The 18445-nt window shown below is 39.9% G+C and overlaps 1 protein-coding gene across 1 annotated transcript in view; it reads left to right on the top strand.

Moving 5' to 3' along the window:
* Positions 1-18445, top strand: part of RANBP17 (RAN binding protein 17) — a 158304-nt gene that overhangs the window by 108337 nt on the left and 31522 nt on the right. The window contains exons 22-23 of the mRNA XM_009880751.1: positions 6162-6269; positions 8764-8846. Coding sequence (XP_009879053.1) covers positions 6162-6269; positions 8764-8846 — 191 coding nt within the window. The remainder of the gene's footprint in view (positions 1-6161; positions 6270-8763; positions 8847-18445) is intronic.

Here is an 18445-nt window from a genome sequence, read left to right as displayed (position 1 = left end):
AACTAATGTGTAATCAGCTAAAATTACAGCACAATGGCAACCATGCAGTTAACTGGGAAGGACCACGGAGAGGTCACTTTTTTTGTTGTGTCACACTGCTCATCTAGAAAACATATCCAAGTGGTTTTCTTCCCTTCAGAAATCCCTAATGTCTTCATAAAAAAAAAAAAAAGGCAAAAAAAAAAAAAAAGCTCCAAACACAGTGTACCTACATTTGGTTTAACATCAAAAGTGCTTAAAAAATACCGTAGAAGTGCTGTCTGGGGAGATTTCTCTCTCTGGTATGAATCATGTCTTTAATTTAGTCAGTTACTTTCTATTTATGTCAACTCTATTAATATCGCAACACCTGCAGTCTTCTTGATCCAGAAGAAAATGGACATCTGCAAACAAAATCAAAATCTTTAGATTGTAGTTTCTTTCAATAAATAATGATAATGGAACTCCGTTTGCTTTAAATACTGTATACATTTTTATGCCACCAAATACAATCATACTCACGGGTATTTTCTTAATACTATAGAGAAATGTTTTGTATTTTTATAAATGCAGTAGCTGTAATTCTCTCTTCAGGCACACAGCCATATTAGTAACAAACTGCAGGAATATATTGGGGAAGTAACTATGAAAATATTTGGTTTATAATTTAGATCTCACAAAGCTATGTAAGTTAATGATGTATTTGTTTATTTTATGGACAGAAAAAATAACATTCAGATAAAATTACATGCTTTACTAGAAATCAAGCTTTAGATCTTTTTTTTTTTTTTTTAAGTAAATAGTGAAACCCTACTGCTCACTAATAATGGTCGTGATTAAGAAGGAGGAATGTATCAATGTAGAAATGCAACTAGGAAATTAGCCTTTAAGGACTGCTAAGCTGTACAGCAGAGCCTGGTCTGATCTGATAGCTGTCCCTGCGTGGTGGGCAGAGGGAGCCTGATGACCATCCAGATAAGCCCTCTTTAAGACCTTCGCAAGCCTGCAGTGATTCTGGCTCTGTGGAGGGTCAGCTTGCAGAAAGTAAGTCCAAAACACAAAGCAGTTTCATCTTTATTTCTCTTAAAATCAGTGGACAGCATCCATTAATTTCAGTTTTAGAGGACTGGAGGAAAAAAACCCAATTCAAACAACAACAAAAAAAAACCCCACAAACTACTGAAGCCAGACTGTGAATTAGCATCTCATTTTCTAGTGGGCACCATTGGGTACATTTAACTTCGTTAGTACTGTTTGTGCTTGTGTTACCCTAAAACTTAATAACAAAACGAGGAAGATATGTAAAAGCAGATCAGTGCTGCTTCCATTTCAAATTCTTGTTACTTTGTTTTTCCTACTACGGCAGGAGTATCCTGCTCTTCTGTGCAGAACTGCAGATCTCCAGTTGTAAGAGGAGGGATAACAGAGATTTACCTCCTCTTCATTTGAAAGAAATGGATGCATCCATGGAAGTGGGGTTTTTTTATACAAGGATCCAGGATATGTAATCCTCAGGACCCTTTCCTGATTTTTTTTTTTTTAAATTAATTTATTCCTTCCAGTTTATGAATTAAGTTTATTTCAAACAAAGAAAACCAGCCTCCAACTTTTGGATTTCATTGTGCTACATGAGCAATAAAACCAGACCGAAACGTAGCTTTGTGTGGAAGTCAAAGCTCAGGCCTCTCAGTTTCTTTTCCCTTGCACAGGTTCCAGTTTTTTTTCCCTCCTCACCTTCGGCTGTAAAGGATAAGTGCGTGCCTCTGTTCAGTGGATTTCACCTCATTTGGCTGAGTCCAGCTTCATCCAGGTATTGATCCAAAGCGTTACAGCAGAATAAGCTGCTTTTATCACAACTCCTGTTTACTGGATATAAAGACAGCAAGGTAAACTGGAGGAGAAGGGAGGCTCAGATGCCAATTTTATCATAAAAGTTTAAATATCCTTGGATTAACATATTCCTTTTGTAATTTCAAATATATCATCAGCAGATGGTTTTAATAGCAAAGAAAAGCTGTTTTCCAAACCAGTTTTATTCTATGTTTGAAGCCCTAGAATTTCAGTATTGAAAATGGCGCATACAGAATATTAGCCAAAATAAATCTGATTTACCTGCATTTGTCAATAAATAAACATTACAAAGAAGCAGGGCATAAAAGGCTAAGCTTTTAATATCCTGTAAGATGTTTATTGAAAACTATCAGAAATAGTGACTTGTAAATTGCTGGTAGAAGAATGAATTGATAAATTTTTCAAGTGATTGCAGGAAATATTTCGGTTCTAAGCCCTGTCCATAACAAAACAAATTACACTCAATAATCTCTCACCTGAGAGAGTCTTCTGGGTTTTTTTCTGATCGCAATATTTAGGATTTAAGTTTTGTCCAGTAGATGGCAAAAATGAGCAGAAATAATTTCTTTTAAGGCCTTTTGGTTCAGGGAGGGGAGGGGGTGGAGGCGGGGGGGACATCGTCGTATCTTGTGTTTTACCATTATGATTGAGTTATTAGGATCACGGTTTAGAGGTGAATCGTCAGGTATGCTGAAGCTGCGCTAGATTGCCAAATAGGGCTGTTTTGTAGCAGGCTTGCTTATACTAATTGAGTTTCTCTAGCAAATCAGGCTCCTTGGAAAAAGGCCAAAGGCTTTTCATAATTGTATTGACAAGAAAATGAATATGATAAATGGTGTTCATTCAGCTGAGACAAGATTTATAGTTTTCCTCTGGCAAGGGATGAAGAGAAAATACTTATAATAATAGTAGAATTTGTTTTAAAGTTGCATTAGGTGATCTCTCAAAAGACTGCATTAAAATATTTCCAAATATTTTAAGCAGCTTCAGATGTTAAGTATAGCATCTTCCCAAAGTATCCGGTAATGGAAGATGAAGAAAAACATCACGCAAACAAACAAACAAAACAAAACAAAAACCCCTAAACCCTGGATATGAAAGTCATTTATTCTTCCTGAAATATTGATATGTCAAGCTGTCAATGACGATTCCAGTACCACAGCTTGGGAAAGTTTATTTGCCTTTTGTATTCATAACATCTGGCCTGTGTAATTTGTAGGTCAGTCCTGAACGTGCAGGTGTGGCCCGAAAAAACCTGTGTACTGATTTGAGGTAGAAACAAAACCTGTTTTTCTTAACAGTGATGATTCTCCTTACGTATTTCATTCTGCTGTTTATTTCAAGCCTGCCTGGATAAGATGTTAAATGTTTAATCTGTTTTCTTCCATACTAATATCAGACTGCAGTCGAAGGTCTCGCAGTCAGGTACGTCCGTGGAGATTCAATTGTGAGTTCAGGGCAATACCCACTTTTTTGTTACTTTCATTTAGTGTTTCTTACAGTTGGGTGGTAACCCATAGGCAATTTTGTCTGTGTTCCTCCCAGCTGATTCTCAGTATTTAATGACTTCTGTTGTCTGTAAAAGAAAAAGGTTGCAATAAGAAAATGGGTTGCGAGAATAAAATTATTAGGTTGTCTCAGAGTTGCAGTCAGCGAGACAGCACACGATGTACGCGCGTGAGTGCATGAAATTGGCTGCCTATATAAAAATATCAGTGGGTACAGATAGATAGAAACTGAGTTTATAGAAAAGTGATCTGCCGTTGAGATGTTTTATCTAGCGGTCATTTAAAAGTTCCAGTTGACCTAGATCGTGTGCTGCTTCGGACGTGGAGCACTAGAACAAGCAAAGCAACCTTTTCACCAAACTGCCATTGTTACATGGTGATCCAAATTCATATTGCGTTTCTTAACAAAACAAAACCACGTGCAGCAATAAGGTGGTTTGTTCAAAATAAGTCTATTTTTGAAGAACTAGATTTTGAAATTTATGTTTTTTAAGGATTCAGGATTAGGTACAAGCTTTAGGGAGCCAACAGCTGTAGAGGCTGAAGTTTCCTAATCACAAGAGAAGGGGAGAACGCACTTTCTCGTGAAGCAAGGCTGCCTGATCGGCAATCTGATTGTAATAGCTGTTATTGCCAGTTGCATTGATTCAAACCTCAGTATCGTTTTTTGCAGTTTGAATTCCTTTGAGCTTGAACTGACTGGTCAGGGTAAGTTCATGACGTAGCCAGTTTCCCTGAAGCTTGTGGTTAAAAACACTTAAAAATAATATTCTGTTTAAAACCAATTTATTCCACTTTATTTGATTTATAAAAGAAATAATAAATTGGCGAAGCCTTTCTGTTGACCCTAGCTTTTATAACATTTGCCTATAGTCTCCCCTCTTTCCTTTTTTTTTCTCGTTCCTGGTCAATGAATATGGACTTAATGCTTAAGTTTTTGAATTAGGATGGCTAATCATACCGGGTGTGTTAGCAGGCTTTGATACTGCTGACTTACAGCCAAACCCTACAACCAAAGTGTCAAGTTACTCTCTTCGCCGTGAAATCTGCAAAGGCAATTGTTTCCCGCCCCGTGGAATTCTGCAGCGGGGCTTTGCAGCATCCCAGCACCTCCCTTTGTGTACATGGGGCTACTGGGAGGGCTAAGGAAGAGGCATGACTTAGGGGAATGACTAGCACAGCTCGGTTCTGTGCCTTACCTGGCATCTGCTGCATCTGGAGAACAGTGACCACCTCTGTGAGAGTGAGCTGGGCTGGAAGGCCACCTCAGGAAAAATGGAGCTGGCATTAGTGAATTTTTAAAGGTATGAGATGGCATGGATCATCTGTGCCCTTTGAGGATATTTTAGATAAGTGAGACTTGAATTTCCATTCCAGTTGATGACTGGATAACTCCACCGTATGTTTAACTCTAGTTTGTTTGATTTAAAATGTGAGGAACCCCATCAAGGAGCGAGAAGCGAGGCCTCAAAGTATATTTCGCATGTCAGCCTCTTCCGCTGTATGTAGTTTGTGCCTGCAGTGCCTCAAGCAGCTGGCAGCAAAAATGCACAAGTCTGTAGACGGCTGAGACAGGCAGCAGTAGCCAGAATGCCTTCCATCTGTCTGCGCAGCGCTGTCATTCAGCAGCAGCACTACGCTGACGGCTTTCACCTTCACCAGAGCTATAGCAAACTCAGACATGACTGTGTCTGCATCTCCTAGGAGCGTGGAAACCTTTATGTATTTCAGACTTCTATTTCACAGTCCCACGTTGAGCGCTTGGCCTGTATTCTGCTTTGTAAGGTTCACAGTAGTTGCCTCTATTGTCTGAATAGGCAATAGTGTTTTCCTAAGAATAGTCGCTGTTTCTCGTGTGGTTAAATAAAGCAGAATTATATGTCACGAAACAAAGTTATAAATGAAAAATAAGTTTATTATTAAACAAAACCGTTGACAGATTAACTAGATCGTGTTTTAGTAGCAAATTGTATAGTCAAAGTCTCTTGATTCGATATAAAAAACCTGTTTAATTCTTTGCCATTCAAGCCATGCTACCTCATTGCCATTTACCAATCTGCATTCTTATCCAAATAAACTCTCTTTTTCAGCATCTCAGGAAAACTAGGGGGCAGCTTTCTATCAAATTGTTGCATAAAATATTTTGATACAGTCAGGAACTCCTAAGATTTTTTTTAAGTTACATAGCAGAGTCTACTAAACTTTTTTTTTTCTGTATTGCATTCTTTTAAATCCTGCCTTAAAAGGATGGGTATCTCTTGGGTGCTGATAAGCAAACAGCTCTCCTGAAGGAGTTCTTAGAAATCGTAACTTTGCTGGTCTCTCCCCCGCGGTTTGGCTGAATTCTCCTCTTGAATGCTCTGGAAACGACGTCATAGAATCAAATTGTTCCCAACCATTTATGTATTTTATACTATATATATGAGATGGCACTGAAGTTTGGGGGCCAGAATTTGCTAATATGTACATTTGTGTTGTTTTTAAATTAAATTGCCATTTGTGACTTATGCCATTCCTTAAAAATCCAAGCTCATTTTATATACGTACTTACAGGTTAGCTTCACATATATAAACTGCTTTCCTTGTGCTTCATTCCAGCTCTGGCATATTAACTATTTCCCACTTAACCATTAATGTTTCCAAAGGATTTGGTCCTCTGAGCAGAGACTTGCTTAAATGTATGGGTTCTGGCAGCACCCCTGTCAGAATGAGCTGCAGGGTCTGTCTGTGGCCCACCCCTCTCCTGGTACAGTACAGTTTTAGGGGAAGTTGTTCCGCCAGATGCTATTTGATCAGTGTACTCTTTAACTCGGTTTGGTGAAGATACCCTGCGTACATTTCTGTTCTGCAAAGAGCTATCGAGCTGTGGTACCGTGAACCTGCGTGTACGACCCCTATCTTGAAGCTGATGGCAGAATTCATGCAAAACAGGTAAGAAGCACATGAAAATTACGTAGTGCTGAATCCTGCAATGGTATGCATTCTCTGTTCCATCATTCTGTGTTTTGCGTATCCTCGGGATGGCTGACTTTGACGTTAAGACTGCTGCTTTGTATTTTGGAACAAAATTTGCAAGCAGAACTCAGTTTTCAATGTCATTGTATTGTTTTACCAAGATGGTAGATGTTACAAAATCGGCTGGTAAGGATTAATTACAGGAATATATAGGAGTGACTACTGTGATTTTATATTCAATGTCAGTGGAAGCGTATGCTTTAACCAGGGATAAATACCGACTAGAATTAAATATTGGGAAATTGTCTGCTGTCAAGCCTTGCTGCAGGCTGAGTTTTTGCCTTAAGCCAAGCAGCGTACATATGTGCCTGTAAAACCACAACTCCCTTTACGGTTTCCTTTGCAACTCAACTCTTCCAGCCAAAACAGGAAAGAATGGCATCTAATACAGCAGTATTTATAATCAGCATGTAGGTAACTTCTCCCGCACCTAAAATCTTCTCTGTGAGCTAAGTAAAAAGGCCTCGAAATTATTCTTGGAGGTGATCTCAATACTCGACATTGCAGTAGTTAGAATAAAATTCCTGTTTTACCACCAGTAACAGAACAATTTATTTTGGGAAATTATCATTACACTTGGAAATATTTAGTGTACTGCCCAAAGGAAGAAAAGATTTTTAAATGAAAAATTGATAGTAAAAGTCTCTGTGCTGTATCTTCATGACTGAAGTAATTAAGAGTTTTCAGCAAAGAAGTATGCGTTCTCATCATTTCTCCTTTTGCCTTGCAAATCAAACTTTCAAGGAAAAAAGTCGAAATATTAGAAATTTGAAAAAAATATTTAGTTTAATCTAGTGACGGGAGATCGTCTCCCAGTCAAACGCTAGTGTGTATGATGTGTGCTTAATCCCCAAAAGGCTGCGCAAACCTTGAGGCGGAGTTCCCCTTTTCTTTTTTGTGTTGACTTGCCTAAAGTGACGCCCTCTTTGGTTTGTGCCGGCTCGTTGCGTCTTTTATCCTGGTGGTAGTATAATAAATTGCTGGAAAAGTTTAACCTGGTTTTATTCATGATGCGCAAGCAGTTATACTCTAATAGCGCTGCACCTCATTTCAAGGAGGTTGTTAAAGCGTAGGCACAGAACTCTTAATAACGGTAAACAAAGGCAAAGAGGAGCTGGAACAATAAATCTTATGCAAAAGACAGCTCTTCAAGCTACTTTCCATATTCATGTTATTCTTCTGCCTATTGGTATTCAGAAAATCTGCCTCGTTCCCTTTAGAAAACATCATCTGGGATGGTGTTTTTTCACGGGCTGTGTACTGCATGAGCTTTTACAGGTTAGATTGCATCGTACGATGTACTTTGACATGGTTAAAATGTGTTACACAGTATCAGATTGTGCATTATGCCACTCTGATGTTGTTGATCAGATGATGTGCTGGTTTGGGGTTTGGTTTTTTTCACCTCTGCCAGCCATTATCATTTTGTGCATGTGGAATACACAGGTGTGTTATACAAGGCATGTTTTATTCATTTATAAACACCCCGCTTTACTCCAGAGTTTGCAGCGAAGGACCCTGCAAACAGGGACTCGGACAACAAAAAATTGGAATTGCAGCAAAGAAAGATACCTGCTGCTGTCTGTGGGATAGGGGTGATACAAGGGCTCCCGGTGTGACCAAAAGGGGGTGACTGCCGGATGGGTCAGCCAGGGGATGCTCTGGTTGACATCCCTGCGGGATGCCTCCTTCCCCTTTCAGCCCAAATAAACACTAAGGGTAAGTTTTGCTGAAGTTACTTGGAAGCTTAAGACCAATCTTCGAAGTTAACTTTTAGGCCTGAACTAGAAGTTGGGCTTCTTTACCCCAAAGACAAATTGACAAGACGCAGCGGGGACTTCGGCAAGGGCTCTGTTGTGCTTCCAGACTGGTAATGAAGTGGGTTTGTTGGCTTTGGTCAGCCCTGTGCATCAGGGGAGACAACACGGGGCAACCTTCTTCGGGTCCGAATGGTCATGAAAAGCACGTGTTACAATTCGCACTCAGAGAACTGGCTTGTGATTGCCACACGTTTTATGTAGCAGACTAACAGGTGGGGATTAGCTTATTTTTAAAAGCTATACAGATGCAAAAGCAGGGTAAAAGTGAGCCTAACCGCTGGGATTATGGAACCTTCCTAGCGGTCTGCTGAACTGTGTACGGGCACAAGATGCTCACCGGTCACTGAGAGCTGCGTGTGTATTGTCCAGACACCTTTTCTGGTTAAAATTGTTGAATCTTTTGTCATAGCTTGTTTCTTTGGCAACATGTGGAGATACGTAGAGTGCATATCATTGGCCTGAAAGCTAGAACTACTTTGCGGAATAATTGTACCTTGTAATCAGCAAATGTTTTTTTTTGTTTTAGGAATGAATCCATTGCAGTTTTTTGCTTCGATGACCTTCTGAATATTTTTGCTGTTATTTTTTAGATCACAACGTTTAAATTTTGATGTATCATCTCCAAATGGAATTCTTCTCTTCAGAGAAGCTAGTAAAATGATTTGTACGTACGGTAGGTATTCATTAATGTTTCCTCTGCAGTGTAATTCTTTCCCTGCCTGGTGATATAAAAATCCCGTTAGTTCATGTTGCTGAGCACTGATGGATTTGTGGAATACGTAGCAGGAGTGTAGTGTGCCACAGCCGGTATCATCCCTTTGTAAAGCGCAGAGCTTACGTGGCAGAGGGTCGGAGCTCATTTACTGTCGCAGATCAGTAAGATTCAGGTCGCATTGTTGCTTGGATCGCTTTTTTAACTGGCCTGCCTGTCTTCTAGCAACTGTAAATGTATTTCAGCAAAGATACAAATGCTCCTGAGGTGTTTGATCGAGGCTACTGATTGATAGGTGTGGGTGATTTTATGTATTCAAATTATATTCCAGCAGTTCCAAAACATAATAGGACCATAACAGCTTTACCCCAGAGCACTGTTAAAAGTGTTTATAATAAGTTGCTCCATTTTGCTACTCCCACTCGTGTGCAACTGCAACAGGTCTGTGACACCAGCCATTTATATTACACCGCAAGTAACTTTGTAGCTTACAGTTTTGCTTTCTAAAGATTTTGAAAGGAACATTACCAAGTTTTTGTAGAGCAGCCTTATTTGGGCTTTGTGTAAACAGGAAGAGCCATAAATATTCTGTTACTCCTAAAGAAATAAAATTGGTGCATCAAATTTGCTTTTACTGCGTTCAAGTTGCTTTTTGGGTCTGGAAACTGTGTTACATCGACTGTATAAAAAAAATTCAAATGTAATTTTGCATTTGATCTGTTTCCAGGGCATGGAAACCGTAAATGCAGATTGCATATAGTGTTTACTTATGACAGAAAAAATGACACCTGAGTAACTCTCACTCCTTGCAAAATCATTTTCCCGTTTCTTTTTCAAATACGGAAAATAAGCAGTAAGCTAGCACGTTTCTCCAGCTGTGTTCTTAAGTTAAACTTGTTACAATGATTAAGCAAGATAAAAATAAGGTTTTATATGTATGAAAAGATACGAAGTAAACTTTTAGATTTTGCTACTCAGTTTCTGTTAGCCTTTGTACTTAGTTGCTGTAAGCTCTCTTTTGATGATGGAAAAAAAGAAAATCAAGGGTAGTCACGATGATGCTTCAACCCTACTTGTCTTACGGTACCTGATCCTGTTGCAGTTATATTTTCCTTTTTAAATTTTTTTTTTCTTTCACTCAGCCTTTACCATTCTTTCTCCAGTTATGAAAAACATATGGCATTATTGGGCTCCCATTCACCTCAGTTGTGGGCATCAAGTTTCTAAACCATGCTGAGTAAACCACACTAGTTGGTTTCGACCTGCTTCATTCCTAGTTCATGCCTAAAAAACACATTGTGAAGAAACCTTTTGCTTTCCATTGCAGCTTTTATGATGTGTACGGGAAGTTCATAAAATTGTCAGCCCTCAAGTATTGGTATCTCTTGCATGTAAGGACCAGACAACATTTTGTGGCTCATGTTAGAATTTAATTATGCAACATAAAAGGAAGTTTCAAGACAGTGCAGATTAAAGATTTAAAACTGTGCAGCGGAGCCGTAGAGCCTGTTGAAGCCTGTGTGCAAACACTTGTTGCCCTCTTTGTGAAATTATGTGAATAGTACCTAGGGATGCGCGGCATCTATCTGGAGACGTGTGCCGCAGAAAGAAGTGAGATAACCATAAGAGCTTTCACTCACGTTTCTCTTCTGTGTCTTTCATAACTGTTTACCTGTGGAAGAATGACATTTTACACAACACAGGTTTAAGAGGAGAACTGTTTTTAATATCCTCCAAAAGAAAAATGTAAAATCACTTATCAGCTAAAAATGGAAGAAGGACATATGTGTGGGAGAAAGCCTCCACTCAATATATGTATTTTTTTTCATTTTGATTTTGAAGCACGTTCATATCATCATCGGTGTCCGAAAGGCTCCCAGCAGTGATCTTCCCACTACTTAGGTGCGACATTTAGACGAATTGTTCAGGTTTGCTCTTTCTGTGAGTGATTGCCAGTATTTATTCCGGGACTGGACTTGCTGCAGAGCCAACGCAAAAGACCTCCCGGTGCAGTGGGCTGACTTGGCGGCTTGGAGCAGTGATTTCCAAGGGTGCAGCTGGCTCTGCGCTGGCACAGATGGGCAGCGCGGGCCAGCCCCTGGCCGGGGCTCAGCTGCGGGCGCTCCAATAACCAGCCCGGATTAGCTCCGTTGCAAACCGCTCCGGCTGGTTCTGAAGTGGTCACTGGCTTACGGTCTGGGAAGGTTTTACTGCCCACTGTAAGTATTTCAAGTTACTACAATTAATCAGCTTTGAATAATTGCTGTTAACATTTTGCGCTTTTGTCGCCCGTTACTAGTTTAGGAGATTTCCATTCCAGCGTACAAAAGGACGTAACTCTTCTGGAAATGCGTTGGAAGGATTCATTACTTTAGTTATGTATGATCTTTTGAACATACAAATTCCTATAAAATTATCGATATTAAGGGATTTTGCATTAGTTTCAAACGCCTTCCTGAAAATCTTAATAATTGTGCTTTTAAGGAAAACTTTAATCCATAATACTCTATGGCTTTTTTTTAAGTGTATTTGTCTTTTAAGCGTATGCAATCTTGGCAGACATCTGGGGGAAAATAAACAAGTAAACAATCATAAAATTCACTTTGGTGTTCTTTGAGCAATGTTTCCAGCCCCACAGTCTGAAAAATTTTGTGATTCAGTTAAAAGAATGAATACGTACATGCCTTGTAATCCTTGGGTTCAGCTTTCACGTTTTCTGCTTTACCATTTCTGCAAGTAACTTAAAATTCTGAACATAGTTGATATTCTCACGTTCAGCATGATTTTATGGCTGAAACATTAGAGAAAAAAATAGAAGAGACACAGTAAATGTCAAGAGATGACAACAGAGAGCATATGCTCATTTATCTTACCAAGTCAGCCCGACCTCTTGTATATGCCTGCAGCTTGTAGTCAGCTCCTCAAAGCTGATCAAAAAGGCACTGGAAACTCAAGATAAACTTGATTGAAATCTATACTATGATAATTGCCTTTTTAAACTGAGAGAGATACAAAGTGGTGATGTGGGATGCAGAAAAGTAGAAGCAAACCTCTCTTTCTTTCCATCGCACTGTCCTGGTGGGACGATCCTTCCTTTCAGTCTCGGTGTCAGTTAATCCGTTGACCAAGGGGGTTGCCACAAAGTCTGCCCAAACTCCTCTCATCCCTCAGAAGTTCTTCTTTCCGTCACCTGGAGATGTGGCTGTGTGTTCTCCTCATGGTGATCCCTCTGAACACCAGGCTTCCAGCTCCGCTTGCTGCCTCTCACCTCTCCTCCTGGCCGTGCCCAGGACGGCGGGGTTTTCCTTCCCATAGCTCAGCAGCTCTCCAGCATCCCTCTCCTGTGGCAGCATAGCCTAGCCTGGGTGCTCCTTTCTTAGAAGAATATAACATACAAACAATAAATGAAAATATGTCTTAATTGTGTTGTACTTCCATTGGTAAATGAAATTTAAATTTGTCTTAGAGCAGGATTTTTCTTTCTTCTCTCTCCCCTGTAACGATACGCAGAAAATGCTAGTAAAAGGATTATTTTCAGAAATTTCACCTGCTCCAAATTAAACACCAAAATTTCCAGTTATGGCTTAGGTCAACTGGGAGTCATCTTGCTATATAAACCTATAGATACATAAAAATGTGATCTGAAATACGTGCCTGTCCTGTCAACACTTAGACAAGGAATTAGTAACTGAAATGAGGTGGCATCAGGTGGTGGTTCTCACCGATGTCACAGCACAGTGTACTGGGGCTTATGGACATAATGTCATTCTTTCCGAAGTCTGGACTACACTCATCAAAGTAGTTTTGGATACCACTTTGCACTTTGCAAGCCTGGCCTTCTTCGGGCGGTGAAAATCATCTAGAATTTATATGCGGATTTTGTGTAAACCCTGTACTGTGGTTTACATGGGCACAGCTTCGAAACAAACATTTGGGAACCTGGCATGCCGCCTTCTTTCCGTCTTCCATTTTGCCAAAGTTTGTGGTGTCCGGTTTTGTCCATTTCCTGGCTATGTGTACTGAAAGGTCTGTGCTTGGGCTAAGAATAACAGGGGGAAGAAAAGGGTCAAACCGTGTTTCCGGGATGTGGATGTGTGTGAACGCTTGTGAGTCTGGATGCTGAAACCTCTTTAATTTTCTCCTCTAGACTGGCATGTAGTCATTTCCTATGCTTGAGTGCCAAGCAGAAAAGAAAAAAAAAATCCAAAATGCCTATTTTGAAGGTGTGCTAAGCATCTTCAGTTGTCAGTGGATAAAATTTAAAATATGAATTCTGTGTAGTTTTGAAAATTAGCACCTCAGTGAGTGATTAATTCTGCTTAAGAGCTCGAGCTTTGCGATTGGGGCGGTGCTCGTGCGTCCTGTCCTTCTGCTCATTGATCACTGATCCTGATCCAATGCTGAAGACAATTCTAAGATGTCTTTACAACTGCTGTATGTTCAAAAGATGTAAAGCCTGGCGTAGGATGCGAAAAGCACTTAGATAGTCAATTATCCTCGTTAGGACTCTGCGGCTGCTTGGCAAGGGGTGTTGTGTCCTGTCCATTATAGCTAGAGCCAGTCTGAGGGAGTGATAGAGTGATTTAAAATAAACAACCGAGAGGAGAAAATTGAAAGGAGTTGGAGTAGTATAGTCCGCCATTCTTCATCCCCAATATATTTCACTTTTAATTCTGTGTGTACAAGTCTCCTTACTACGTCTTTTTGAACTCCCAGTTGTATAGGAATGATGTTTCAATGCGTCTTGGGACCCTCTATTTTTGTTTTGTGGTTTCTTTACATGTTAGTAAACCTCTTCCCTTTCATTATAGGCGACTGACATAAAAATAATATTTTCAATATGCTGTTTTTATTTATCTACATTCTGTCATGATATACTTTGATGTAAGTTTTTAATTTTGCTTCAGCTTTCAGCTGTTGTAGCAGTTACTGCTCAAGGTCAGGGATGAGGTTAGCCACAGTAGCACAAAACAATTTCCTGTTCTCACAGCCCAGGTAGCATTTGGATGTGGATTAAATTTTACCACATTTTCCAGTAGCCAGACACAATTATTTCTAATGAGCTTTAAATTGCTTCCAGAACATGTATTTCAGAACTTAGCCTGGTAATCCATTCAGTGCCAGCAACTTCATAAGATAACGGTTCTTCTTCAAAATTTTGGTTAAAGTGATTGTTGCTGGATAACAGGTATTTCTCATCGGCAGCTTAGCTTAAAAGTGGGGTGCTCGCTGGTCTCGGTCGCCGTTAGTCTGCTCTCCTCTCTCTTGCGATAGTGGTTCCGGAATATATTGCTCTTCATTACTGACTCAGGTTTCATAATCGGTTTCTTTTGGCAAATTTATCTTGGCGCTCTGCATGCGCGCTGTGCTGATTTGAGAGGTTTTATGCATGTTTTGTTGGTGTGGAAGCTTTAAAAAAATCAGGATTTGAAGCTCGCTCTCATCTTTATGATTCACGTTTTCCTTTCGTTTTCTATATATGGCCACTTTTTTATCCTGCCCTCGCATTCCCGACGCCTGGAAAGCATACATCCAAACCTGTCTTTATGGGGCAGTGGTGAATAATAAAAAGAGGAAAGGGGAAAAGGCAAAAAGCACTTTTTCCTCTATAAATGCGATAAATTTTCACAACCTTTGTTTAATATCACCAAAGTCTTTTTTTATCTTCATCTAATTCACACATGTTATTACATGATTTAGTTGTATTATTATACATCGCGCTTATTGGACTGAAACCTAGAACAAGCCCTGCTTAAATAAAACTCAGCCATAAGGAAATCATTTTGGTATTATAGCTTCTACTGTAAAAGCAATTAAGGAGGCGAGCTGAAAGGGAAGCTGCCTGTCCTGACATGCTCCCGCATCTCGCAGGGAGTGAGGGAATGAGCTGCGCAAAGAGCTCTGCTGCGTATTGCCCGTGGGATTCTGAGCCACGGTGATGTTATCCTCGGGCAGAGCATCCCACTTTGGGTTTGGAGCCGGATTGGCGTTCCCCCTCTGCGTACACACAGGTTTTTTTCTTCCAGCTCCTTTGTCTACGTACTAAGGAGTCTTTTGGTAATGAAGTGCTTACCTTGTCAGCTAAATTAAAGCCCTTATTTCCTAGCTAGCAGTTTTGCCCGATGTCTTTAAAAATCCTCTTCTTACTCCTGTTGGAATTTTGTATCGCCTCTGAGGCTCAGCGAGTTCGTAGTTTTTGCAAGTGACGTTGCCGTCAGATGCAGGGCAAAATGTTGTATTAAAGGAGATTATTGAGAATTTTGAAAGTCAGTATATTTTAAGATTGTGTGATCAAATTTCTCCCACATTAAGAGGAAATTCGTGCAAGTTGGATTTTTTCATTTGATTTTTAACTCAGTAGTAACACTGAAACTTCACTGATTAGTCTCTACAGAGTTTTCATTTTGACAGGAGCTATGAGTTTCAAACACAATTTTTAAATTCAGCACATCAAAGGTCACTTTTATGTTGATTTAATTTCTGTAAATTGTGTCTTTTAACAATAGGACTTTATAAAATTGTATTTTGGTCCTCCACTACAGGGATTATAAATGTAAGCACATCCTCAGTAGCTGAGGAGTTGTTCTTGACCTGATTCCAAGTACCTCAGTAAATTAGTTTATGTTCAGTAGTATCCATGGTGTGTAAAAATATTCCCCTGAAGCTCCTGCTAAATGTTACAAGTAGATCATTCTTTTTTTTTATCTAGTCAGGCGTAGCACCGTACTTCATAGGTTTTTTTCAATGACTAATGCTAAAATGCTAGTCTTTGTTCTAGCACTGTGTCCCTTGAATCATGGCCTGATGGCTTGGGGCACCGGTAACGGGCACCGCGTGGTCTTTCACCTCCGCTGCTAATTTGAAATCAGCTCTTCCCACTCTTAGGCCCTTTTAAAATGAGTCCACGAACGCAGAGCAGTTCTCTGTGGACTCTGGCCACTTGCAAAAAGCAGCTTTTAATCTTGCACTAGACCCAAATTCTTCTCGGTGTTTTCATTAGAAGGAGTAGGCGCCGAATGCCTCTTCTGCCGTGCCTGCCCGGGGTGAGGCAGCGGGAGGCAGCAGGGCTTGTGCCTTCCTATATTGAGTGCTCAGTCCTGGTCAGTGGAGGGAAAGTCTTAATTAGAAGGTGATTTTTTTTTTTTTTTTTTGCGAAGTAATAAAAATGGTAGATCAGCACTAGTGGCTGCCTCCTGGAATTCATGTTCCCAGGCTAAGGGATTCCTAGGGTTTTTTTCAACTTCTCTCCTCATCATTCTGGTTTTTCTATCGTCTTCCAATTAATTTCCATATTAAGTACATAATTGCCTTGTTGACAACTACTAAGCTCTTTCCATCTGTTGTTGCGTGTTACACTGAGTACTTCAAGGGCCCAGGATTTCACGACGTTGTGCTGGGAGAGCTCAGCTATAAATTCGGGGCTGTTACTTTCTGGGATCCGGAACTTTGTCTTTGCTTATTTCTGAAATATATTTCTGTTACTAGAGTGGAGATTTCCAGCAGAGAATTGAACAGTGGAGAAGCCCAGATGAGGTTAGCTTACAGTGCGCTCCCCTTTTTGTCTTGTTTTTGCCCTAAGAGTTGTCCACTGTTTACATAGTGGCTTTCAAAAATAGCGTGCACCTTCCCACGTTAGCTCAGAGACAGAATTTTGTATTTCATTTTAAATTTTTTTTCACAGAATTTGAAATTCACTGATCTTCTTGGTGATTACAGTAGGTCTTGTCAAAAAGATTAATGTTAATTAAGATGACCTGGCTGGGATGTCTTAAATGGGGCACTGTAGGAAGCTAAATGGAGTTTATCTTTAATTTTATGTAAACATAACTTCTCAGTAATGTAAAGTATAACAATAAATGAATATGCAGGTACACTAGAAGGCGTTCTTCTTTTTCTGTCATGTTGTGCTTTTCAAAGAAGGTCTTTTGGATACTGGTCATTTTTAGCATAACAGAGATTTGACCACGTTTGGAATGAATTTCTGTGCAGTAGCAGTCACTGGAGTTGTACCCTCTTCCCCAGTTACACTGTGTTCATGACTACAGTGTTTGGGGTAGTAGGGGTGCTCCTGTGACCGTTCCCAGCATCAAAACCAGTCTCTATTTTCATTCATAAATTTTTAATATTTTTTTTTAATTGAGGGCTTGATTTTGGTTGTAAGTGACCGTCTCTCCTAGCTAAATATTTGATTCTTCTCTGTCTTCTGTAATTCTAGTGACAACATTCCCTCTCCTCACAGACCCCAGTTACTTCTTCTAAGCAATCCCTCATCATACTCACAGGCTTTTTTTTTTTTTTTAAATCTACTTTTCCTTTACAACCTGATGGATAAATTGCCTTGTACTTGCTTCAAGTGGTGAAAAACATTAATGTTTTAAACGGTAACTTATACCTTTCCCTCTTTGCATTAAATAATACCAAACGGGTGATCCTTTGATGCGTTGGGTGTTTAGAAGCAAGGTTTTCCCCCTCTTTTTTCTAATTATATGATGTAAATTCCTCATTGTCGGTAATCAATACCATTAAGAGAAAGAATTAAAATAAGGCAGGTCTGTGATTTGCAGGTGGCAATTTGCATGGGTAGAAAGGAGAGCTGCGTGGAGACAGACCCGGTTTCATATTAGGCCTCAATATGCATTAAACAGTACTACTCAATCCCTGAGATCTGTGTGATCTCAGGCAAGTTTGGGGGGGCATTTTTTAGTTGCCTATTGTAAAAGCAAAAGTGAGTTATCATAACTACCTCTCTCAACTGGCAATATTTGGAATTGTGAACAGTTAAATGGCCAGTTTGCTCGTTGCGCCTCGATCCAAGTTGTCATCATAGCCACGACAACTAGGTTGGACGCGGAAAGCAAACGAGCTGAGCGTCTGATTGGTAGCCTATTGCGCTTTTATTTGTAGGAAAACTTTTTAAAATGTACGGTTTTGTGTTATTTTCCTCTAGTTAGAATTACCAAGACTGATGAGTAGTAGCAGAGTGAAGACCTGGCACTTGGGTTTTGCGCAGGCCAAGCTTGCCAAGGTCACTGTCAGCTGTGGCCAACCTAGTAAGGCTGCTGCATGGTAGAACTGAGCTACTTCGTCTCTGCTGTGTCCGTTCTGCTGGTTTAGCTCACTTTCATTAATTACCTCAGGTTAAAAAAAAAAAAAAATACTGTCATGAAGACAAACTAACTCTGGGGTGCTGTGAGGACGAGCATTAAATTATTACAAGATACTTAGAAAACTTGGTAATGAGGCCTTGTGAATAATTAGATTTGTACGGAGGATTGCAGCAGGATCTACCGCCCTGCGGCACAGTGGATCCAAAAGTCGCTATTGCCTGTTAATAGCAACAGCAAATATTTACAGTTAGCTGGGGTTTTTTTACATTATGAACATGGATTTTAGTTAAAAAGTCATTCCCATCTGTGACTGGTAAAATGGAGGCTTTTGTAATGGACATATTTGTTTTCTGAGGGATATATTTAGTGTGTGTATACATCAGGAACCATCCCAAGAGACCACCGTGGTAATGGATCAAAACCAGGCTTCGCTGCAGCATGAGAAGCTATAAA

This window comes from Charadrius vociferus, unplaced genomic scaffold, assembly GCF_000708025.1.
Source record: "Charadrius vociferus isolate BGI_N301 unplaced genomic scaffold, ASM70802v2 scaffold822, whole genome shotgun sequence".
Classification (NCBI taxonomy): Eukaryota; Metazoa; Chordata; class Aves; order Charadriiformes; family Charadriidae; genus Charadrius; species Charadrius vociferus.
Note: the sequence above shows the minus strand (reverse complement) of the source record. Positions and strands in the feature narration are given on the sequence as shown.